Source organism: Protopterus annectens, chromosome 16.part0 (assembly GCF_019279795.1).
Source record: "Protopterus annectens isolate FY-2018-M chromosome 16.part0, PAN1.0, whole genome shotgun sequence".
Lineage (NCBI taxonomy): Eukaryota > Metazoa > Chordata > Ceratodontiformes > Protopteridae > Protopterus > Protopterus annectens.
The window spans coordinates 539,630,926-539,656,805 of record NC_056750.1 but is presented as its reverse complement, the minus strand read 5'-3'; the positions used below and the strand labels follow the sequence as shown (position 1 = coordinate 539,656,805).

Below are 25,880 nucleotides of genomic sequence, written 5' to 3'. Positions count from 1 at the left end.
CTTTTCTGAACATTAATGACCTGAAGTAGGGCATATGCTTTAGGGTCCCCTACATGTTTAACAGGGTCCAAACCAGTTCAATATTTCCAGATTTTCTTGTTATGTCATGTTTCACCAATATAATCATTGCTCTATAATCCCATATTTGTCAACTTCCAAGTTACTGGTTTTATTCCTGTTCATCTCCATATCCCAAATCCTGCCTCTTCTTCATTTCCAACAAAGTCTTGAGTCTTCTAGTCAACTATTGTGCTTTTTTTCCTTCTCTCAAGCATTTCTGCTGAAACATTGGAAAAGGTTTCACTGGCACAGTCTCTCTGTTGTCTTTATTACCAGAAGGACAAGAAGCGGAATCTCCTTCTATTTCACAGCTCAGTTCTTGTTGGACAAACTTTTGTATTTCCTCCTTAGCGTGTACTTCATCAAAAAATGATGCAGTTTTGTTAAACTGAGTTGTTGTAATCCTCCATTAAAACCTGAGTTTGAAGTATTTTAGCTGTCACAGAAAGACAGTTTGGAGAATTGTTGGTAAACCAGCCAAAGAATAGTTTTTTTTAATTTAACTAAAAAGGAATGTTTAGCATTTAAAAAGTTGAAAATTATGCCAGTATTGTAATCACTAAAACAGACAAAGGAAATGCTTTAATTGTTATAGATAGGGATTTTTATGTCAACAAAATGGATTTTATGTTGCAGGATAGTAAATATTATAAACAAGCCCATTTTAGTATGATTAAAAAATTGTATAGTTTTATAGATAGAAGAATGGTCATGCAATGGGAGAATCTGTAGTAACGAAGCAGATTTCTTTACTAAGGAAAGTCCTAAAAATAAGCAAAATCTTTGACCTGCCCAAAATTCATGTCATTAGAGAACCCTCCTCTTAGGCCCACTGTGGCAGGTGGAGGGAGTAAGACAGAAGCCATGGCTGTTTTGGCTGATAAGCAGCTGCAAAAAGTTGTTGAGAAAAACAAATAATTTATTCATAATACATTTGCCTTTAGGAAGGCTGTTAAGGGGATTACTGTGTGTGATTCTGACTACTTGGTTCCTATAGACAAACAGTCACTGTACACAGTGATACCCAATGATGCTGGCACTGAATATGTATGAATGGAATTGTCATGCTCCAAACTTTTTACAAATGACATGGTTATTTTTATTAGGGAATTGCTTGATGTTATTTTGTCTTATAATTTTTTTTTTAATTTAATGGTTCCTTCTTCCAACAAACAAATGGGATAGCCATGGGAGCAGCCATAGCTCCAAGCTATGCTAATGTTTTTATGATATTCTGGGAGAAGGAATTTATTATGAATAGTGAATTTTTTAAAAATGTTGTATACTGTGGAAATTTTATTGCTGATCTTTTATTTTTATTTGGAGGGGGAATTTAGATAAACTGTTTCTTTTTATTCAACATGTTAATTCTGCCTGCAGTTATTTAAAGTTTACTTCTTGTTATGATCTTAAGAATGTGCATTTTTTAGAATAGAAGTTTATAAAGATGGTAATGAATTAAGAACCAAATATATATTAAAAAAGAGGTCCAAAAAACTATTTGGAATACAGAAGTATGCATCCCATAGGTATGAAAACAATATAGTAAAGGAGCAGTTAAAAAGAGTTAGTGATTTGACTGATAGTGATGAATTATTCTTAAAAGAAGGGGCTTCCTTATATTCTAAGTTGATTTCAAGAGGTTATCCCAAAAAGGTCATAAGACAAAAGTTTGATGAAGTGAATGGTTTTTGAAATAGCAAAAACAGAGGTGTGGAACAGTTTAGCAACAATTCTGACAACTATAGAATGGGAATGCTGATACAATATTCATTAGATGGGAATCAGATTAAGGAAATTGTTAAAGAAAATTGGAAAATTCTAAGTAGTTTTCCTGAGGTTAAGAAAGTAGTATGGGAAGCTCCTATTGTTATAAATAAGAGAGAAAAGAATAGTTTTCAAATGAAGTTAAGTTGTAGGAATAATAAGGAAAGTAAGAAAGCAATGTTTAAATGTTTGGACTGTAATTACTGCCAGTATTTAAAAGTAGATGCAAATGAACTATTAAAGGTCCAGGTTGCTTTCTCATAGCTAGTTTTGGGACATACACACAATGTCCCTTTTCAGATAAACTCCTGCTGTGGAATACCAGTCCATATGCTTATTTGTGCTTTAGAAATTTAATAAAAATAATAAAATTAATACAGCCTTTTCCTTCCTTCTCTAGTACAGCAGAAAATTTCAGGTTTTCCCTAATGCTCTGTCCTCTAATTCTATTTTTTTTGAAACATCTCTTCTTCAGCAGTCTTATATTCAGCCAACCTTTTCTTCATTTCGACCTCTGATTTTTTTCAGTTTTATCACCTCATCTGAATAGCTGTTTAAAGCTTCTTCCATTTTTTTCAGCCTTTTGTTGTTTGATTTGATATATTCCATCAGTGTTTTGTTTCTTTTAATCAGGTCTGTGTGAAGTTGTCTTATACTTTCTTTCTAGGTTACCGGAAGTCGTGTCTGGAGCTTGCACTGCTTCTTGCTGAATAGCTACAGTACTTTTCCTAATCAGTGTTTTTTCCTCACCTTTTGTAGCTAATTTTCCTTCAGGTCCTCTGTATTTCTTTTTTTTTTTTTTGACATCTAGGCAGTGCACTTATTATCCATTTACTGAAATTTACCCAGAAATATAAATCCACTGGCTTTCCCTGCTAAGTTTTTGTTTTCACACTGGAAGAGCTAGAATTAACTGTTACTCAATGTGCAGCCATCTTGAAAGTCTTAATGTTTTGTATTTTTGGCTCAGATGAGCATTACCTAACTAGCACAAATCATCAGGGAGTTCCACAAAGCTCTGGGTGAGGGCCACTACTCTTTTATCATTATATAAATAACCTACCATGGGATCTTTCAAATACAAACTGTATAATGTATGCAGATGATATTGTACTGGTTAGAGGGAACAATAATTCTAAACTTCTTAATACAGAGCTGGGAATTATTTTGCTGTACTGTGGAAGTGGCTACATAATAATAAACTGACAATCAATACTAACAAAACTATAGTCATGTTTTTTGGTACACCAAGAAAACTTAGTAATGTACACAGTCTTTATATTACTGACCCCAAAAAACTCTCATGTACTTCTCATATTACACAAAAGATATATTGGCATTACACTTTAGCAAAAACTTTATTTTTATACACATGTAGATGCTCAATTGCCCAGTGTGCTGCAGCAGCTTAAGGCTGTCTACAGAAATGCAAATCTCTTTACTGTAGAGGCTACAAGTGTAATTCCCATGAATGTTCTCTTACCAAGGCTAGAGTTTTATCTTTCTATTATTGCACTACTTTCTGAGCAAGACACTGTTTTACTCCAAACTACTGAGAATAATATTTTATTGCATATCTAAGTGGCTTGTAATTGAGAACACCATTGCCTCACTATAAATTCCAACAAGTAGCCCCCAGCCTCTGTCAGAGCATCTCTTCTACTTAACATTCTAACATACAAGTTGCCTAAAGAAGTCTGCTGCCCACCACTCCTAGGCAAATTAAGGCCAAGTTTCTCCTCTGAGAAGTAATGAAGGCATATAGTTACACAGGCCACCCTGCAATCTTGGAACCTGTGAAAAACCTGTCTGTTAGCATCAGTATTGTGCAATGACATACTGTTGAGAATTGGAATAAAACAATCTTTTGACCTTCAAAAAAGCTCTAAGAGAATATCTATTTATAGACAACAGATGTAAATGTCACAAATATACTGGTTAGCCTACAAAAGCAAAGAGACAATGACAGCATTGTTTAAAGTGACGTCAAATGGATGAAAATATACAAATTGCTGTCAGAACATTGATATACATGTTGCTTGCTATGTAGAATGAGACAACATTCCTTCTGTGTCTAGTTGCATTCATGATTGCTATACTATTAGATATTATGTAATAATAAAACAACCTATGGAAATAATTCTCTGCAGCTAAGTATCTTTTATGTTTAGCCAGGCTTCCTGGTGCAAAGATAAGTAACTCCCGACTACCTCCATATCATTCAGGCTTCCCTTCAGGATCATTGAGAGGGTCTGTCAGAAAAATGTGTCTCTATATCCTTGTTGTTGTGGGCCTCCTCTGCCTCTGGGGGAACTACCTTCACGTGTGTCTTGGAAAAGACCCTGAGACTTCCTGAGCCACATCTTTTGTCCCCCCCCCTTTGATTCTTGGAAAAGGTCCATTGGAAGGTTGGAAAATCTATGCCCACTGCAGAAAGGGTCTTTCCATCTTTCTCACACCTGGAGAGTGTGTCTTTTACTGTGAGGCCAAACAAACTGGAACCATCAAAGGCAACACTGATGAAAGATGACTTGAAGGGCTCTGCAAAATCACACAGGTTCATTCAAGCATGCCTCCTGATATATATGCCTGAACTCGCGGCCCTAGAGGTGCCTTCTGCAGCATGCTAGATGAGCCTCATGGATGAAGCTAAAATAGATTGAATGGTAGCCAACTGTGAGGCTACAGAACTTTGAGCCTCCACAGTAGTTGTCCCTGAGAGGGAGGTTGAAAGTTCCTTAATCAAGTCCTCTTGCAGTTTTGTGAAGTATGCCAAGTAATTAAGCGATCAGAGAGCAAATCTTGCTGAAGCATAAACTTGCTTCCAATGTCTGTCCAGTGTCCTAGATTGTCTGTTACGGGGATGGACAGTGGAACTCTGAGTTCCTTCTTTGTAGCTGCCACAACAACCATTGCATCAACTGGTACTTACCCCTTTACTCCAGTGTTCTCTTCCTACTAGTAGAGCCAGAATCCTGTCTGCTCTCTTGGGGATTGTCTCAGTCATATCAGGTTCCTAGAATGCGTGCCTAGAGACCAAGTCAATGAGCTCATCAGTGAGCAGAGTAACCCAGGAGGTAGACAGGACAGTCCCAAAAGCTTTCAGAAATACAGACTCATCAGGAGCTGGGTTTTGGGCAGACCAACTACCCTTCTATTTAAAGATTTCAAGAATGTCTCCAAATAAGACATCATCAGGTGGTTATTTGGGAAACTCTACTCCCTTATCAAAGTTAGTATCCTCAGTGATGGACCCCTGGGGAGAGTCTAAGTGTGTCCTCTTGCATGTCCTCTTCAGAGGAACTTCTTTGGTGGGATGATCTGGACAAGTATCAGAAGAGATGACAAAACCCATCTGGGTGGTCTGGAAGCTTTGAGCTGGCTGTTGCAGTGGAGTAGAATGCTGAGAATCATGGTGCAAATACAGCTGAGATGTTGAGGGTGGATCCAAGGGGAAAGACCCATGTGACCTGCTGGAGCAGAGAAAACCCTCTTCAAAACCTCTAAAGCAGACTGCTCAGGAGAGAAGGAAGTCAACAGAGCTCAGAAAGTGAGTTTCTGTTCCATCACTTTCCTCCGTTCCGAGAGCCGTCCACCTCAGGTAGAAGCTGGAGCTAAGCTGTCCAGCTCTGAAGCTCCAAGAGAAAGAGATGGCTCTGAAAACCTTGGAGTTGATCCTATACCCTCGGATCCATTCTGAAAGCTTCGTCTCCGAGAGTCATCCAGATACAAAGATATTGGAGATGGTGCACTCAGAGTAACAGTCAGATCTGAAGACAATGATCTCTTCAGATCCAGCACACAAGGACCCCGAACACTCATATCCAAGGACTCTGATACCATCGGTTGGATGGTGTTCCTGACCCAAGGAAGTAGGAACCATGAAGACTCCCTTCTGAAACTACTCTGTGAAGTATCTCCTCTTCATTCTTTCCACATTTACCACAATGCAAAATAAAATGAATTAAATAAACTACAAATAAATTAAATCAAACAACAGGCTAAAGATCCACTTTAAAAGATTTAATAATCTCTAGCACCTCGGTCAGAAGACCTTCAAGGAGTAACTAAACACACTGAAACACATTCTTCTATACATAAAAAAACAGAATTACCCAATTAACCACTAAAACAAATAAACAATTAAAGGATGTATTTCCAGTTAATCTCACAATTTAAACCCCCAGGTATCAAAGTATTATATTTTCAAATAAACAGGGATTCCTATCGCAGAAGCTTTTCTTTTATAACAGAATTACTACCAATAGGTAAACTGATCTGTTCGAATATAGTACCTTTCAATAACCTAACATCACTATTATATTTGTCTTTAAAATGCACTGACACATATTTCTCTATACACTTATTTTTAATGTTCCTAATATGTTCTGATAACCTATCTTTAAACATCCTTTTGGTTTCTCCAATGTAAAATAAATTGCAAGGACACCACAGTGCATATATAACCCACTTAGTATAACAAGAAAAACATCCTGTTGGTGAAAACTTTATATTATTTGTCATCCTAAATGCTCTCTTCAGATCTGACACACAAGGACCCAGAACACTCAGATCCAAGGGATCTAACACCATAGGTTGGGTCAGAGGAGGAGTAGTAGACGGATGGTGTTCCTGACCCAAGGAAGTAGGAATCATGAAGACTCCCTTATGAAACTGCTCTGTGAAGAATCTCCTTATCATCCTTTCCACATCTGCCTTGGTGAGACTTCTGGAGGAATGAGAGAACACCAATGAAGGAGACTTAAAGTGCAGTTCCAATAAAGGGGAGGACACCCAGGAAGGGACCAGATCCACGCTGACTGAAAAAATGATACAAGGCAAAGGCTTAGGATCTGGGGACTTCAGATCTGAAATGCATCTTGTTGGATCTGAGGTTGTTGGACTGGAAAGATACTTGGTCAGACCCCAGAAGACTTTGAATACAATTTCTCCCTCTTTTTCTTCACCTCTGATGATGTAGAAGCAGAAGATTCCACAGATATGGACCTTTTTGAAGGATCTGTAACTTTAATTTTAGGAGTCTGAAATCCAGATAATGCATCAGAGAATAGAGTTGGCAACATACCCTTTAAGATTTTTTTTTTTCTCTCAGTTAAAGCCAGCGGATTAAAACCATGACAAATATTGCAATCTTGATCTAGGTATTTACACTTAAACAATAGACACACAGACTGTGGGCATCAGAAAAAAAAAACAGAAGTTGTGTACTTACCATACCATTCCAACTGTGTTTTCCATTTTCATTCTTCCACAGCTTACGGGTTTGGATCTGATACCTGGGATCCATCTCAGCCGTTGCTAAAGGTCATGGCAACCAAAAACTCTCAAGCTTCTCCCTTAACCATAATGCACCAACCCTGTTACCTCAGATCTTGTTTGCTGATTTTTGCCAGAAAGGAAATATTTACTATCCACAGATAAAGAAGGTGAAAAATTGCAGGCAGTCAATATATAAAAGGACTATATCTGGAGGTCAATATAAAGGACAGTGATGTCCCCTGAAAACTCATTCTTCCAGAAGTTTGCAAAGGATGGAGACTGGTGGGTGGGGAGTTGAAGAAGAATGAATAATGGACAACACAGATGGAACGTTATGGTAAGTACATTATTTTGCTTATTTTTTCGAGTTATTTATAGCACTTTGTCTACTGGATACTTTTCTAGCTAGTTTCACTGTGTGTGAGGTATTAACTGGAAATTGTCCACTTTTATTAAGCATCTGTTTGGGTTGTTTGATTCTGATCTCCTGCCAAGGAGTGTGGCATACAACTTGTTTGCAGTTAAAAGCTTTCTCTAGAGGCTCCTTTATCTGTTTAAAACTTTCATTTAAAGGCTCACTGCTGCTTTTCTGCTGTGAGAAACATTTCTGCAGTTTGTTTCTCACCCTCCCTCCCTATTTGTATGCTGTTCTTATAGCTGCTGGCTTTGCAGTTGCCCGCCCCTACTGTAAATTTGATCTGGGACACTCCTCCCAGTCTAGTGTTATTACCTCATTCTACCTAATACAGGGAGAATATTTGAGAAGGCCAGTCCACTTAGCTTCTGCTCCTCCTTTCTCTCTTTCCACTTAAAAAAAAATTTCTAAGCTTGTTTCCTGCCTTTCCTGTGGGTAGTCTAGTCCGGATAAAGATTTGCTGTGTCCAGGACTGTTTGTGGGCTTCTGAGCCCCCAAGCCTTTCTGTGTTGGAGGGAAGACTTCTAGCTTAATTTTGTTTCTTAGAACTAGCCAGTGTTTTAGTTTAAGCACTCAAGTCTGTTTCTTTGATCTCAGCACTTGTTCAGAACTCATTGTAAGCACTAAATAAGCTACAAATTACTACATCACTCAGCTTTCCTCACTTGTCTAGAGGAAAACAGTTTCTAGTACTTAACAAATAAGCACCAATCCAGGCATGTCTAAGGGTCAGCTCCCTGTGTTTTCTCCTGTCTACCTGATGAATCTGGGCATCTTGGGGAATGCAGCAATTGCCTCATGTACACAGACAACCCTCTCCTCCTACCACCCAACACTACAACCTGTGAGAGATGCACTTATATAGCCAAACTGGAAGCAAAGCTATCTTCACCCAAGACTGGACTAGACAGTCAAGAGGAGAAGGTAAACACTTGCACCACACCACACCCATTACATAGTTCCTCAAAACCTACACCACCAAAACACACATAGAAACACAAAATACACACCTACATTTGCAGAGGCTCTCAGTAAAAACCTGCCCAAGCAACAGGGACCTCCAAAGCAAAAACACAAGCAACCTCCACCCCCCCAACACAACCCAAATGACACATAGCCCACAAACTCAGTATGCCACTCAAGCACAGCCCATAAGGCATAACAACGTACCCAGCACTCTAGTCATAAGTGACTCTATAGTCAGGCACACTGATGTTCCACTCACCAGGCTAAACAAGGAGAAAGTTACTGTCAGCTGCCTGTCAGGTTCCAGGATCCACCACATAACGCACGCACTCAGGCCACTCCACAACAAGTACAAATATGACTCTGTCATTGTCCATGTTGGTGTGAATGACCTGAGACGTACTTCCCTGGACTACATGAAAAGGGACATGGAGGAGCTGTCCAATCTTGTAGCCCAAGCAGTTATGATCCTAGCCCTGAGTAGCATCCTGACATCACCCAGAATGATACCACAGTACAAGGACAAAATGATTGACTTCAACAATTGGCTAAGCTTCTGGTGTCATTCTAAGGGGATCCAGTATCTGTCTGCCTGGGATGACATGATCGATAAACCACGATGCTTTGCCAGAGATGGCCTGCACCTGTCACCCCTGGGATTCCGGATACTGGCTAAGGCTCTAGCCACCCCTATAGTGCCTTTTTTAGGCAAGGTTCAAATGACAAATTCACCACCATAACAGGTACTAGCAAGCAAAATCTGAGGGTATTGCTACTCAATGCTAGAAGTCTAAACCTCAAAATGCACTCACTCGAGGCACTCCTTAAAATGGAGAACATCGACATCTGTGCAGTGACAGAGACCTGGTTCAAGGCTCCAGAGAGTACCCCTGCATTACCAGGCTATAATTCATATCACACCTTTTGGCCACCTAACCTGGACCGAAACACTAAAGGCGGAGACGTGTCCATATTCATTAAGGATATCCACACCTCCAGGCGAGTTGCTCAGCATAATGCATCTGAGATTATCCAAGTACAACTAACTCTGGGCAAGACCACAATCCAAATTGTAGCTTGCTACAGATCCCACACCATGCCCCAGGATTCCCACTCCTCATTTCTTGATACACTGGAAAATATTAGGGTACAACCTAACACCCTAATAATGGGCAATTTCAACTACCCCACCATTAACTGGGAAAACTATTCATGTACCAACTCTTGTGCTCAACGTTTTTTGGAATTCATAAATTCCAATGCCTTGGATCAACTTATCCACACCCCCACCAGGGGCAGCAATATCCTAGACCTGGTCATTACCAACATGGGCAACTGGTGCTCCACACCAGAGGTCAATTCCTTGTTGGTCAGATCCGACCACAAGCTAATCACCCTAGACATCCACATCCCTCCTCCAATCCCCATTAGGAAAACCACCGTAAAAAATGTCTCCCAAGCCAACTACATGCTTCTTACAACAGAAGTGGCAAACTTCACAACACCCATGCTGATGGACAACAGAGGTATGACTGCTGAATCCAACACAAATGCACTTTTTAAGCACTTACACAAGTGCATGGATTGTGCAATCCCTAACAGAACCAAGATGCTATCCTCCAAAAAAAAGGAAGCCAATCTGGTGGCCCCCTGCCATAAACAAACTCTACAACAGAAGAAAGAAAGTGTTGCAAAAAAGAGTAAAATCCCACAATTGGAGGAACTCCCTGGTCAGCCTCAGTAAGAAGCTGAGATCCCTTATAAAATCCTCCAAAGCTAGTTATGAAAACAAAATCGCCACTGACTCTAAAGACAACAACAAAGCATTCTATAGCTATGTCAAGAATCTCAATGGAAACACTCAGATCTGCTCTGAGTTACAGCACAATGGCACTAAATATACAGAACCAACTGATATTGCCAGCATCCTGGCAGATAGGTTCAGTGTTAACTTTACCCCCCTCTCATCCCCTAAAGGGCCCATCTCTATACCCGAAGAATACAAAGTTCCTGTAATCCCGGCTGCACAGTTAAAAAACACACTCTCCAAAGCCAAGAACACAGCATTCATGGGACCTGACAACATCCCAGGCTGCGTACTACAAGAACTACAGAACGCACTGGCACCCCACCTAAGTACCATGTTCAATCATAGCCTCACTTCAGGCTATGTGCCCACTGAATGGTGCACAACAATGGTTATCCCACTCCACAAAGGGGGAGCCACCACGGACCCCGGAAACTACTGCCCCATTAGACTGATGAGCCTGGTCTGCAAGGCTGTGGAATGTATCATCATGGAACTTATAAACAATGGCATTGCTAATCTCCAAACTCTGGACCCCACCCAGTTCAGGTTTGTAAAAGGCAGATCATGTCTCCTAAACCTGATAGACTTCTTTGAAGTGGTCAACAAAGTTGTAAATGACGGTAAGGTGGCTCACACAGCCTATCTAGATCTCTCCAAGGCTTTCAACATCATCCCCCACTCTGGAATTATAGACAAACTCACTAAACTAGGTATAAATCCCTATGTCACAAGATGGGTTGCCAACTGGAATGGCCACAGAAATACCTCACAAAGAGGATTACCAACCTCAAACAGATGCCCTATGCAGACCATCTCAAAAAGCTGCAGCTTTACTCTGTAGCATATCACCTACTCAGAGGCAATCTCTGCCTAACATACAAAGCTATGTCAAACCCAGAGCTTTTGGACATGCTCCACTTAAAGAAATCCCAATCCCTCCGCGCTACATGCTCTAGGGACCTAAACCTTGTCACCACAATAAACAGAACATGCTGGAGGGATAGATTCCTGTCCCAGAGACTTCCCATACTCTGGAACAAACTACCTATCTATATCAAACAAAGCTCCTCATTAGCACACTTCAAGAAAAATCTTGATGATTGGATGGGAGATAGGAAATTCACCCCGGGGATCACTTCTGTGGCTCTGCTCGACAGTGGCACAGGAAAATAATTTTCTTGGGTGGAGAAAGCCAGTGTACCTTTTGGCTAGACTTATATAGGCCCTAGGGCCAATAGCCTAGTACCTACCTATGAACCTATGAACATAACTTCTTTATCTGAAGTTGTCAATTTTCATTCTATTCTCAACCGATGGGCAGAGTCCTCAGCTACCTAAAATCTGGGTGGACTCAAAGAAGGATATTCATGAGCACAGCTGAACCAAATGATGCTCTACATCTGGAGGCCCAATCAAATTTATAATGAGTAACAAAGGTATGGGGAGTAGCCCAAGTAGCTGCTGCACATATGTCATTCATGGATGTCCTGGAAAGAAAAACTGAAGATGTTGTCATGGATCTAGTTGAATGAGCTTGTACTGGTTGTGGTACTGTAACCCTCTATTTTTTTATAAATAAATGATATACAATCAGTTAACCATCTGGCTAAAGTTACTTTGGAAATTGCTTTTCCCAATTTCAAGTCTGCAAAGGAAACAAACAATTGGTCTGTTTTTTTATGTCTGTTATTCTATCCAGGTTAAAACATAATTGTCTGTGAATGTCCAGTAAATGTAACATGTATTCACCTCTGTTAGTAAATTTGGGGAAGAAAACTGGCAAATGAATGGACTGATTGATACTGGATTCTGACATCTCTTTGGGAAGAAAGGATGCATTTGTTCTTAATGTAACTCTATTGTTGTGAAAAATCAAGTATGGAGGTTTTGAAGACAAAGCCTGAATTTCTGAAATTCATGTAGCAGATGTAATGGCTACTAGAAATAAATGTTTTCCAAGTAAAATATTTAAGGTCACACTTAGCTGCTGGGTCAAAGAGGGAATGTGTAAGTGCCTGCAGTACCACACTGAGGTCCCATGGAGGAGTAGGGTCTTTAAAGTAGAGTGCCTCACAAGAAAGCTCTGCACAACGTATGATAGGCTACTGTGGAACTTCAGATCCAATGTGAAAGTTTGATATTGCTGCTAAATGAACTTTAATGGTTGTGGAATTAGCTCCTTCATTAAAAAGTATGGCCAAAAATTCAAGGATCTTATTTATCAGAGCTGAAAAAATGTTCCACGTGATTTTGATGTGCCCAATACACATTTTTTTTTCATTTACTAGAATAGAGTTTACATGTTGAAGGTTTATGTGAAGATAAAAGTATATGTCGAACGGGGAAAGAAAGCATAGGTTGTCTGACTTGGAGAAGCCATCAGCCTGTGGTTTGATATGTCTGGGTGGTTCATGCATATTGGGTGAGAAAGGAGGTCTAGAGTTGGATCTGGAACACAAAGTTGGTGAAGTAAATGAGGCCAAAGGAAGGGGAACCAAATCTGTCAAGGTCAGTAAGGTGCAATGAGGATGACTTTGCTCTTCAACATGGCAGTTTCTGTAGGAATTGTGGAATTAGTGGGATTGGTGGATAGGCATAAAGTAGACCAGGGGTCAGTTGTGAAGTAGAACATCCTTCTGTGATTCCTCCTGTGGGAGATTAGGGCAAAATAGCTGCCACATTTGTTCTTTTAGGGGAGAAGCAAAAATATTTCAGCAAGGCTGGCCCCTCTGATGAAAAATTACTTCTGTTATGTTCTTGTTGAGAGGCCATTCATGAGGTAGAAGAATACACATTCTCAGCTTGTCTGCTAACACATTGGATGACTTTCCCAGAATGTGCATTGCTATGAGAAAGCGGTTGGATGAGGTCACCTATTGCCACACTCTGAGTGCTTCTCAACACAAGGGGTAAGATCTGCTCCCTCCTTGTTTGTTGATGTACCAAACTACTGACATATTCTCCATTTGAATTGCAATAGTCCTCAAAGGGAGAACATCTTGAAGAGCCTGCACTGCTAAAAGCACTGCTGTCATCTCTAGAACACTGATATGCAAATGTGCCTCTTCTGGTGACCAAGTGCCTTGGAATGTTTTTCCCAGAAAGTGCCCCCCACTCCAATTGGAAGCATCTGTGGTCAGTATGGCCTTGGGCTGAGGGGGAACAAATTGTGGCCTTGTAGAACCTGATCTGATTAAACCCTCCACCTGAGATCTCTCTTGCATATGTAAGTGATTCAAATCAGAATTGACATGGGGTGGTAAAGTATCAACCATTGTGTTGCTGGCATCCACTGTAAAATCCTCATATAAAATCTGGCTAAAGGTACTAGTGTTATTGCTGCTGACATTGGTCCTAGAACTTGAAGGACCAAGTGGGCTGAAATCTTGGTACTGCTGATTATTTATCTGACCTGTGATCTTATAGTTTGAACCATTGAAGGAGGCAGTCAAGCTATCACTACTATTAATTCCAAATTCTGAGTTGGTTCCAGTTGAGACATGTCATAGTTTATGGCTATCCCCAGATGAGAACACATCTGGAGAATCTGATCTCTTGCCCTTATTAACTGATGCCTGTTGGAAGTTGGAAGTAAAATGGTATTATATAACCTCTGAAAATAATCCTCTGTGCCCAAGTATCTTTTGTTATGTCTAGCCAGGCTCTCTGGTGCAGGAATAATCAACCCTTGAGTGCCTCCAGAGGTGTACTATTGGACCATCTTTCAGGAGTGCTGGAAAGATCTGTCAACGAGACAATCTCTAGATCCCTGGCTTTGTGGGCCACCTCTGCCACAGGGGTGACATCAACCACTGGAGTTCCTCCTGTGCCCCTGGGGGGAACTTCCTCCATCTGTGTCCTAGAAAGGACCCTGGGATTTTTTGAACCACATCTTCTGACCACCTCATCAATTTGTAGAGATGACATTTGAGGGGTCGAAAAACATATGCTTACAGCAGATAGGGTCTTTCAATCCTTCTCACATCTGGATAATATGTCCTTCACTTTGGGGCCAAACAAAGAAGTGCTGTCAAAATGAGCATTGATGAACAAAGACTTGAAGGACCCCACAAAATCACATAAACACATCCAGGCATGTCTCCTGATAGAAATGTCCAAACCCACTGCCCTTGAGTTTCCTTCGGCTACATGCAAAATAAGCCTCCTGGAAGAATTGGAAATAGATTGTAGGGTGGCCAACTGAGAAGTCACGGATGATTGGACCTCTGCAGAAATGGATCCTGTGATCGTGTAAAATGTGCCAAATAATTCAGCAACCTTAACACGAAGGTCACTGACGCACAGGCATGCTTCCCAAACCTGTCCATCACCCTAGACTCCCTACTAGGGGGATGAACAGTGGAACTCTCCTTGGCAAGTTCTTTTTATGTGGCTGCTGCCATGACCATGGCATCAATGGGCACCCCTTTACCTCAAAATTGCTTATCCAAAGATGATGCCATAATCTTGTCCAGTCTCCTAGGTATGGGTTAAACTATGTTGAGTTCCTTTCATGCCCACTGAGAGACTAACTCAATAAGCTTGTCTGCAAGCAGAGTAACCCAGGAGGTAGATGGGTCAGTACTGAGAAAATGCAGGAATACAGACTTCTCAGATAAATGGTTGCTGGGTGTCTAGCCACCTCTCTGCTTTAGGATCTCAAGGATGTCTCCAAATGAGACATCTTCAGGAGGTAACTGTGGGGACACTTCAACATCATCAAAGTCTGTATCTTCTGTAACTGGGTCCTCTGGGGAGTCCAGATGTTTCTTCTTACAAGTCTTCTTCCTAGGGACCTCCTCAGTGGGATGCTCTGGGGGGGGGGGGCATAGGAAGAAATCAAGATACCCTGTTGGAAAGCCTGGGGGGTCTTGGACTGGCTGTCCCTGTGGTAAAGAGTGATGAGGCTCTGAGCACAGAGACATCAAGGTAGAAGGCTGAAGGTCTGAGGGGGGTTTGATCTGTCCATTTTGCCAAGAGAGACAAAACCCTCTTCACAGGCTTGAAGGCAAACCACCACAGAGAAAGAGAAGACCCCAGATCTGAAAAAACAAGCTTTTGGACTGCTATCCTCCCCTGCTCCAAAAGCAATCTTGTGAGATGGAAGCCGTAGCCAAGCTATCAAGTGCCAAGGCTCAAAGGTGCACAAACGGCTCTGACAACTTTGGAGTTGACTACAACACCTAGGATCCAAAAAGGAAGCTTCAGTTCTGAGAGCTCTCTGGATCCAACTGAATCAGAGCACTCAGAGTAAACTTTGGATCCAATGATATTGCTGTCTTTGGATCTGAGCCAGACAGAGCCAGATGGCTCAGATCTAGGGACTCTGAGGCAGATGAAGGAATAAGAGGAGAAACTTGTAATGGGGTGTGGTTGAAGAATGGACCTCCTGACCCGAAATGGTAGGAGCCAGTAAGACACCCATCTGACTCTGTGCCAAGAAGATCTTCCACACCACTTTTTCTGCATCTTCCTCCATCAAACTTCTGGAAGAATGAGTGGAAATAATAGATGGGGACCTAGTTTTGTGATGCTCCCAAAATGGTGAGGGTACCTTTGAGGGCACCAGATCCACAGATGGTGAATATTTTGTCCTTGGTAGATAAATGAGACTTGAGGCAGTAGGGCTGAATGTGAATATTTTGTCCTTGGTAGATAAATGAGACTTGAGGTGGTAGGGCTGGAGGTAGTCGGATCCGGTAACATTTCCATCAGATCCGAGGAAGTCATCATCACTTTTTCCTTTTTCTTCAGATCCAAGGCTGAGGTAAGATCCGGCTTGGATCTTATTCTAGATTGCTCAGAGATCTGAGAAGGTGATGTGTATGGCCTCAGAGTGGAAGATTTTGAATCTTTACTTTTGGGGGATTGAGCCCCAGATACTGCCTCCCCAAAAGCGGAAGGGAGGAAACCTTTCAAAATAAATTTGCTTCTCCTTTCAATTAAAGCCCTAGGGTTGAGGCTATGGCAAATATAACAATCTTACTGCAAATGTAAAGGCCCAAGGCAGTAAACACAATATATTTAGGCACTGGAAACATGAAGCTTGTGCTGACACTTAATACACTTTTTGAACCCAGAGTGGCCTTTTTCTGACATTGTATCACAAGAATAGAAAAACACTTTTAAGAAGAGAAAACATTTTTTTTTAGGAAATACTGAAAAGCAGTAGGAAAAGTACCAGCTATGCTAGCAACAGCCTAAACTAGGTGTAGAAAGACAGAAAATTATTAGCTGCAGTAATTTAGGAAGGAAGAGATTAGTTAACTAACTATCATAACGGTAAAGAAATGATAAAAGGAAGGCAAAGGAGAAGGAATATTAGAGATATTAGAACTGTATCTAAAAATTAGGAAATTAGTGTTTTATAAGATAATAATAAACACTTACAGTACCTTAAAAAGCTCGAGAGGTAGGTCAACCACATCTTCCGCTGAAAGTGGCAAACAAGATCTGAGGTAACTTAGGAATGGTGCATTATGGGTATGGGTGAAGCTCGAGAGTTTTTGGTTTTCACTAATTTTAGCAACAGCTGAATTGGATCCAAGGGATCAGAACCAAACCCATCAGTTGAGGATAGAGTGAAATTTCTCAACATCAGATAGGTATTTTATGCGCATATCTGTCATATTTCTTGACTTTATACTACTATTTTATAATAGCCAACAACAGTAAACAATAACAACAATAACTGGAAGAAAGAGTAATAAAAAATAAGATAGTAGCTTTTTTTGTTTGTTTTGTTAAGAAGAATAGTAAAAAAGGTTAGTTAACCACTAAAAAACTGGAATGTGAAACACCCTTGCAACGACAAGAGAAACGGGGTACAAAAGATCTACCAACAGTGGTAGCTTAGAATACACTAACAAGTGTATAAGGTACTGGAAAAGAGAAGAAGGAAACTAGAACACTTAAGGGATAGAATAAACTTTCTAGGAGTAGAAGATTATCAAAACTAGAGTTTAAAAAAATAAGACTTTAAAGAGAATTCACTTATCTTAATGAGTTAGCCCAAGAGCTGTAGTCAACCATGTCTAGTTGTGAAATCAGCAAATGAGATCTGAGGGATGTTAGGCATAGTGCGTTGTGGGTAGGAAAGGAGCTTGAGAGTTTGTTGGTGGCCACGAGCTAGTGTAATGGCCGAGTCAGACCCAAGTGTCAGATCCGAACCCATCTGTTGAGGAATGAATGAAAATTGACATCATATCTAGTGTATAATATGTAACAAAGCAATCTATTAACAATACACAAAGGAAAAAATAAAATAAATTAATAAATGAATAATATTAATCCAAATGAGTCAAATCCAAGCGCTTTCGTCTCCTGTGTAGGAGACTTTTTCAAGAACAGAGCATGCCCAACAACTGAAAAACTTTTATACCATCATTAATTGTTTCAAAACAAAAGCACCAATCATTTTCTGTTTTCACTAATTGAATCCTTTGGTGTAGGGTGTGATAGTTAAAGGTATAACATAATGAAATGTGTAATAAAATATGCAGTTTTCCATGAGTCAAACCAACACAAATAGTAAAAAAAAAAAAAAAGTGTGTGTGTATACCATTTCTGCATTACAATCAGTTGTCATGAAATTAGAAAGTAAAAATATATATATATAAAAAGTATATAACTAATATACTTGTGTAAGGTTTTACTTATACAGACATTATTCATTTATATATTCATAAATTTTCGTGAATAGGTTACACAAGCATGCGCGTATGTATATGCACTAGTAATATCTATATACATACATATGTATATATATATATATATATATGGGTTTACCTGATAACACTGACATGCCAAAACAGTGACAACGAAATAACCGACACAAAAAAAGCGAAAAAAAAAAAAAAAAAGTGTTCACATGCCCGATAAACCAAAATCCCGACAATCAACAAAACAAATACCTTTCCCGAAAAACACACACACAACATAAGCACACCAAAAACCTTACAAACCTACACTAAACCTTACATACACAACTATCTATGCACTTACCTTAACCCAAACCCTAACCCTCAGGTCCGTCACTATCGCACACTTACCTTACCTGCACCCTAATCCTAATTCACTTAATCCGCCCCAACCCTCAATTCCATCACTATCGCACACTTACCTTACCCGCACCCTAACCCTAACTCACTTAACCCACCACTAAACCTAAACTCCGTCACTATTGCACACTTACCTGACCCGCACCCTACCCTAATGTCCGTCACTATCACACACTTACCTTACCCACACCCTGACCCTAACGTCCGTCCCTATCGCACACTTACCTTAACATGTCGGTGTTCTCAGCGTCGGGATTCTCAACTGTCGGTTTTCTCCATTGTCGATCTTCCAGTGTCGGTGTTCTCATTGTTGGCGATCTGCGATTTTGGCATTTTCAGGTAGACCCATATATATATATATATATATATATATATATATATATATATATATATAATGGAATCACTATGTAATACCGAAACTACACACTCCCAAAACCCAAAATACCGAGACTAAAATCCCTAAACCACACATTACCGACATTTTAAAAGCGCGAAATTCAAAATCGCAAAAATACTACATACATACAGCACACACACAAACATATACACAGCCTCCCCCCATAACCAAACAAACCACCCTACACTAAAGATAAGCAGGGGGGCTTCGCCCCCCTGCACCCCCCATGTGAGGGGCTATGCCCCCCACACCCCCCAACTTTAATATTCCAACTCCGAGATCGCACAGACATACACACAAGGCAAACTCACACCCACACATTATAGCCCCTCTCACACACACACACACACACACACACACACACACACACACACACACACACACACACACACACACACACACACACACACACACACACACACACACTAAAGCCCCTCACAAACACACTTACACACACATACTTACCTGAACCGCAACACCAGAAGTGCTAACTCAAAATCCCTTACCATCGGGATTTTGAATTTCGCACTTCTGGTCTTTCGGTAATATGCGATTTCGGCTACATGGTCTTGAGCATTTGAAATTCGAGATTTCAAACGTTCGAGATTTAGTAGTGTTCCCATATATAATATATATATGTATATATATATATATATATATATATATATATATATATATATATATATATATATATATATATATATATATATATATATATATATAAAATATGTATAGATAGATAAAGATATAAATAAAGATAAAGATATATATAGGTATAGCTATATATACACATATACAACACGTGTATGTATGTATATAATATTCCTAATCCACTATTAACACAAGCATTAAATGGGCTGATATGGTAACTGAACAAAAACAAAAAAAAAATGCCATTAAAATATCTGACAACAGAAAGCTTTCCTGCTAAAAATATTTAAATGAGTGCCTTTTCAGCTGTGACCTAAAGAAATTAAATTAATTTTATTAAAGCACTTCCCTGTCACAGTCAGTTCATGAAGATATATTACCTGAATTAGCCTGCCTTGTTCATTCTGGAGGGTATTTAGCTCTTGTCCCAAGCTGTTATGCCCTTTCTTCAGGGCATCATAATCCATTTTTGTCTGAGTGGTGTGAGCCAGTATTTTAGCGACCTCATCTGCCAGTGTAACCAGTAGAGCACGATCCTGACCCTTTACAGATTTCAGCTGTATATCATGATCCATGATGGCCTTTAGCACAGATGACTGGAGACCTTCAAGGCGTATGAAGCTGCTGGAGAAGTCAGGACAATTGGGCTCGATGAAAATGTTGACTCGGGAGCCATCAGCTCTCTCTACAGTGACCAGTGCATTGGTATCATCCTGGTTAGTTGTGATATGGGGTGGTGACTCTGTGGCTGCAGCACGGTAGTGGTTCATGAACAGAATCGTGCCAGTCACAGCCACTGCAAGGAGAACAGCCACAAACAGGAGAATCGTGCAGAGAAGATAACCACAGCTCAGCATCTACAGGACAGAAAATAGACTTGGATTAATGCTAAGGAACTCTGTGTGTTCATTAAATACAAGCTAGTATGGCATGAGATATAGGTGCTGTGTAAAACATATTGCTAATACATTTGCCTAGTTCAGGTTCCTCTTCTGTGGTGTTAACAGTGATGTCTTCTGAGTGACCCGTTTTATGCACAAATAGCCACATTCACCAAGGGTTCTGTCAAAATTATTGTTTTCTTGTTAGCCACGAATACAATCTGCTATGATTGTGCACTTTTCTGGAATAAAGGCAGGAAAACTGGAATGAGTATTGTCATGTGGCTCATAGTAAGAGATCTCACATCATATGCACTATTTAGCAGCAATGCAGAATGCATGAATCTGTACTTCCTACACATATACCAGTTGAACAGTGCCTGCTATTACTAAAGGATGTGTTTGAAATGGCAATTATTCATTAAAATATACATTACAGCAATATGCAGCAAGGTCATTTCCATTTCTTAACTTTCTGTGAGCAGTGTGTAAGCTGTAGGTATAGTATCGGTGTCTCTTTGCTTTCTTGATGTACTGTTTTAAAATCTTCTTACATCTTATTACTTATGTATTAGCACCTCTGATATATTTATGGCTAATGCAATCTGGTTTGTTATATTTGGTTACCTGTACATTGGAGTCCTTATTGTTAAGTTACTATAAACCAATGAATGATGCAGTTACAGTTGTCATTTGTCCTCTACAACGAAGATTTTTTTTAAAATTTTACTTTGATTTAGTTTGAAACAGTTAACTGATTCACAGAGAAAAAAATTATCCAAACCCCTTCCATGAAAGCTTCTATTTTACATTGTGAGAAAATGTCTGCACTTTCTATAAAATCAGAGGATTACGGATAAGTCACACAGCATGTTTAATGTGCATTTTAGAAAATGCACCAAGGTAGTGGGAAGTCATGCTTTCTAAAATATGTATATCTCAAAATGCAAGAATGATATGTAGAATATGCACATAATTAGTCAACAGGTGCTTACATTTTCAGAACTTTTTATCTCCTCATTAGCAGAGTTTTCTCAAGGTACAAAATACTATTGTTGCCACTAACCTGAAAAACTTTATCTGCTCTATTTTTAACACTAGAATTACTAGTGCAGCTTTTCTCTGTTTAATTCAAGTCTCTGTATTGAAAAGGGTAGCATTTTAGTAAAAAAAAAAAATTACAGGTTTTAGGGTTCCACTGAGATGTTTAAATGGTTATGCATTTACTTGTCTAATCTGTTGAGAGGAACAATGCCTCATAGTACTGTCAAAGCCAACTGTCTTCATAAAAAAAGTCCTGCATGACTTCATCGTGTGCCTTTTACTACATTTTACAGTGCACACAAGACCCCAACCCCCCCCCACCCTTTCCCAGCACTGTATCCTTTTAATATAAGCAGATGTCATTACTTTGCTTGTTATTAATAAGTGTTTTTCCTTAGTTTGAACCTTACAGTTGGATACTTTAATCATGTAAGCCTGAAATGAGTAGGATATGCTATGCATAAAGTCCAAAACAATACTATCTGACACTGCACTTAGACTTTAGGCCTGTAAGCAAAGCCTTCTGCAAAGGTACATGCATCTTAAACAGCTTGATATGAAGCTTCCCTAATATATAACCGAACATTCAGAATTTCGAACGTGCCTTTATCGACAGCTTAATTTCGAAAAGGCCAAATTCCGAACACACAGAACAGCACTTTTTTTCCTAGGGGAAAAAAATTGCTGGTCCGCAAAAAAACAAAAAAAAAAATAACAAAGACAAAATAAAATGGGGGGCTTTGTCCCCTACACCCCCATGTGGGGGAGCTGTGCCCCCCACACCCTCCTTACTTAAATACACCAACTCCGAGATCGCACCACAGTGGAGGAAACGGCAATGTCCTGAAAACGGCCCAGTGATTTTTTCCCTAGAAAAAAAAATCGCTGCTCCGTGTCTTCGGGATTTGGCCTTTTCGACATTAGGCTGTCGATATGCAACATTCGAAATTCTGAACGTTTGTGTAAATAATAGGGACCCATGAATACTTTCAATAAATGTAGTATTTTATTTATTTATTTATTGACATTTTATTACTGGGAAAATTTGACTGGGTAGGAACCCATTTTCAGCAGAGGCCTGGGAAGAAAAACTCCAAAACACTGAAAAACATTTTAAGAACAATAATTTTACAGTCTTTAAAAATAATGTGAAAAACAGCTACAGTTTAAACAATTATGCCAAGTTAGATATAATATGAAAATATTGGTTAAGAATAGATGCAAGTTATATGAGACTGATTTAATAGTTATAGAATTTTTAACCAGCTTATAGAGAACTTAAAGGTAAGTCAATATAATACAAACAGGAATTGCAATATGAAGTGAGAGAAAAGCATGCTTATGGTATATTTAGAGAGAAAGGGGAGATAAATCGACAAATGTAAGGAAGTGAATAAAGAAAGGAGAATAAAAAGATGTAAGGTATGAATAGTTTTTTTTTTTCACATTTAGGAATATAGTTTTTCCTGGTGTTGAGGAAGAACAGTGCCAACTTTTGGCTATTTAGTCTTTCAGAATGGTTATGAAGAATGGGAAGGAGGGTATTGGCCTGATGGATATAGATAAGGAGTTCTAGGCCTTATCAACATGGTACGAGTACAGACAATGCCAAGCAGATCTGATAGGCTTATGGGCAGACAGGGTTTTTTGAACATTGGATTGTAATGACTGACTAGGAACATTGTTTTGTAGGTGTTACTTAGTGTTGGACAATCAGATGCATTCTGGATAATTTTATAGGTGGTAAGAAGCTGTGTATATGTTAGTTGATTGGATATTTCTAACCAATTTAGACTTTTTAGTGCTATACAGTGGAGGGTTTTGAAAGGGGTATTTTTTGCAAATTTAGCAACTTTGTTATAGCATTGTTCAAGTTTTGATTTTTGTCATCCCTGAAGGTTAGTGAGGCTAGGAGCACCATAAAGAAGTATGGGGAGGAGATAAGTAGTGATGAGTGTAGCTTTAGTTGTGTCGGTGAAATTGTTTTTGACTGCATAAAGCATCCATAGGTTTTCTATGAGTTTTTTCTTGTGCAGTGCTGTATATGTGGGTCAGATATAAGATTATCCTCCACTATCACCCCTAAAAAGTTGCTATAAGAAGTGACTTCAATGGTTGTATTATCAAGAGAAAGGACTTTAAATTTTGTTTGTCCAAGGGAGAGCGATTTTGGGTAAAAATAGTAATTTGTTGTTTTAGGGTTCTGCATGAGTTGTGACTTACAAAGCCACGTTTCAGTTGCTGTTAAACCTTCCTAATTAATTTTTTTGGAGGTGTGCCATGCTGTCAGATGTGCAAATGACTGCGGAATCATCTGCATACTGTATTAGGGAGACCTGCTGTATGATGTGTGAGGTGTGGTGAGAATGTTAAACATAAGAGGACCTAACTGAGGTCTCTGTATTGAAAAGGGTAGCATTTTAATAAAAACTTGGAGGTTTTAGGGTTTTACTGAGATGTCTAAATGGTTATGCATTTACTTGTCTAACATGTTGCAAGGAGCAATTTCTCATAATACTGTCTAAGATAATTGTCTTCATAATAAAATGTCCTACATGGCTTCGATAAGAAAATATGCTAATACATAAGTAATCCATACAGAGTCTTTCTGCCAGCCCTAAGTATGTAGTGTGGCAAGTCAATTAATGTTGCAAAGCTTGACTTTTCTGGAGTGACATGCAATTTCTCTTGGTATCATATGAAGTAATACTATGCCAACCAATTTTTCAAAGGAGAGACCCTCATCTTTAATTGTACCAAGTTCCTTCACAGTAGACTCTGTCATTAGTGGTACTCAATCCATATTGTAGACAGCAGAGACCATCTATTTTCCAAAAGTGTTGAATCTGCTGAAAGAGCTCCCTCACCACCTTCCACATACCTTATACTACTTTATATGAAACTAAATTAACAATGTGGCATCTATTACTTTAGCAGAGCAAAAGTTCCCCTGTAGGATGCAAATAAAGTCCATAACAATAAAATTAAATATTGTGACTCACTTCAAGTAGTCAGAGGTCTCCCTAAGCATTCAATCTCATTGATTGATTTGGAGGAAAACCATCAGTGGGGTTAGTAATTGCATTCCACTGAACTACCAATCAGGTGATCCCACTCCATTTGCCTCTCAGCACTCAGGCTCACTCCGCATCCCTAACCTACCCCCAGTTCCCAACCACTACTAAAGCATCTACGCTTATCCTAAGCTAATCTCACTCACCACTGTGATGATGTGAGACTGCCAGCTATGCCAGGAGAAGTAGTGCAGTGGATGTGTAACATATGCCAGCACAGCTACCTGGAATTTAGTAAAGATGTATATGTTATTTGACTATCAAACAGATTTGTACAGATACTTATGTATTTGTAATGTTGCTTGTGTTAAAAATGTATTAACAGTGTGTCCTGCTGGGCACATGGGAACCATATAAATGTCCTAGCAAAACATAACGCCAACAACACATGACATGGAGACTTTATATTTTACATACTGGACAAGTTAACTAAGGGAGAACTACTAGTGAATTACAGCGACCATCTGGAATTCAAGGAACTCCAATGGCAAATTAGATTGGAAGCCAATAGACCCTCAGGGCTCAATGCGCATTTTACAATCACCAGCACCCTGAACTTAAGAAAAATTCACCACCATGCCTATTATTCACCAATAATAATCCCTTTGCTATTTACCAATGGCGGATTGACTATAATTTCCAATAAATTTATATTCTTATTATTTACTTTTTAACTTTTTATTTAAGATAGTGATGGTATCAGCTATGCTTGCTTCGACCTTCAACCAGTCTTTTCAGGGATGACAGTAGGGGATACCAGTCTAAAAGTAAGTTTAAAAAATATATATATCAGTTAGAATTGGTAACCATTACCCTCTGGTTTTCTTACCTTGGTTTTTAAAAGGGGCCTGTTTGTTAGTTGATTATCAGTGATTTTCCTCCCACAACAGATGTTACTGGGATGATTGTTAACTATTTCACTAATGAAGATCCAGCTTTTGGACCTATTTCTGGCAGGCAGATCTGAAGAAGTGACAGCAAAACAACTGCACCAATAAAGAACATTTTTTGGGGTGTCATAAACATTTCTTCCCACATTCACAGGCAAATAACCTCAACAGAAAACCTTTTGAGGGTCATGGTTTAATACTGGACTAGTCTGTTTACAATTTTCATGCTGGTTCACATTGGACAATGTTATATTACATTGGTATCTGTACGTAAGACCTCCGTAGAGATCCTTTGAATTTAGCGAATGTGTGTGATTTATATTGGGACTCAACTCCAAGGTGTGTATGTAGTCATATCTAGCTTGGTAACTCTGGATATCATCAGGTCATTTCTTATGTTGGAGTGGCAGTTTTGCATTTACATACTTATCTAACAAAGGACAAATTGTTAATTTGGTACTTGATGTCCAATAGATCTGTTGTTCTGGTGTCTAAATAGCCTATAAATTTACATTCTCATCTAACCAGACAGTAGGTCATTCACTTACCCACCCTCCTATTTATCCTGGTTCCACAGCCTATTAT

The 25,880-nt window shown here is 39.3% G+C and overlaps 1 protein-coding gene across 1 annotated transcript in view; it reads right to left on the bottom strand.

Annotated features, from left to right (window-relative positions):
• Positions 1–25,880, bottom strand: part of FIBCD1 (fibrinogen C domain containing 1) — a 1,778,954-nt gene that overhangs the window by 1,593,606 nt on the left and 159,468 nt on the right. The window contains exon 2 of the mRNA XM_044058596.1: positions 19,787–20,263. Within this exon, the coding sequence (XP_043914531.1) occupies positions 19,787–20,263 (477 nt within the window). The remainder of the gene's footprint in view (positions 1–19,786; positions 20,264–25,880) is intronic.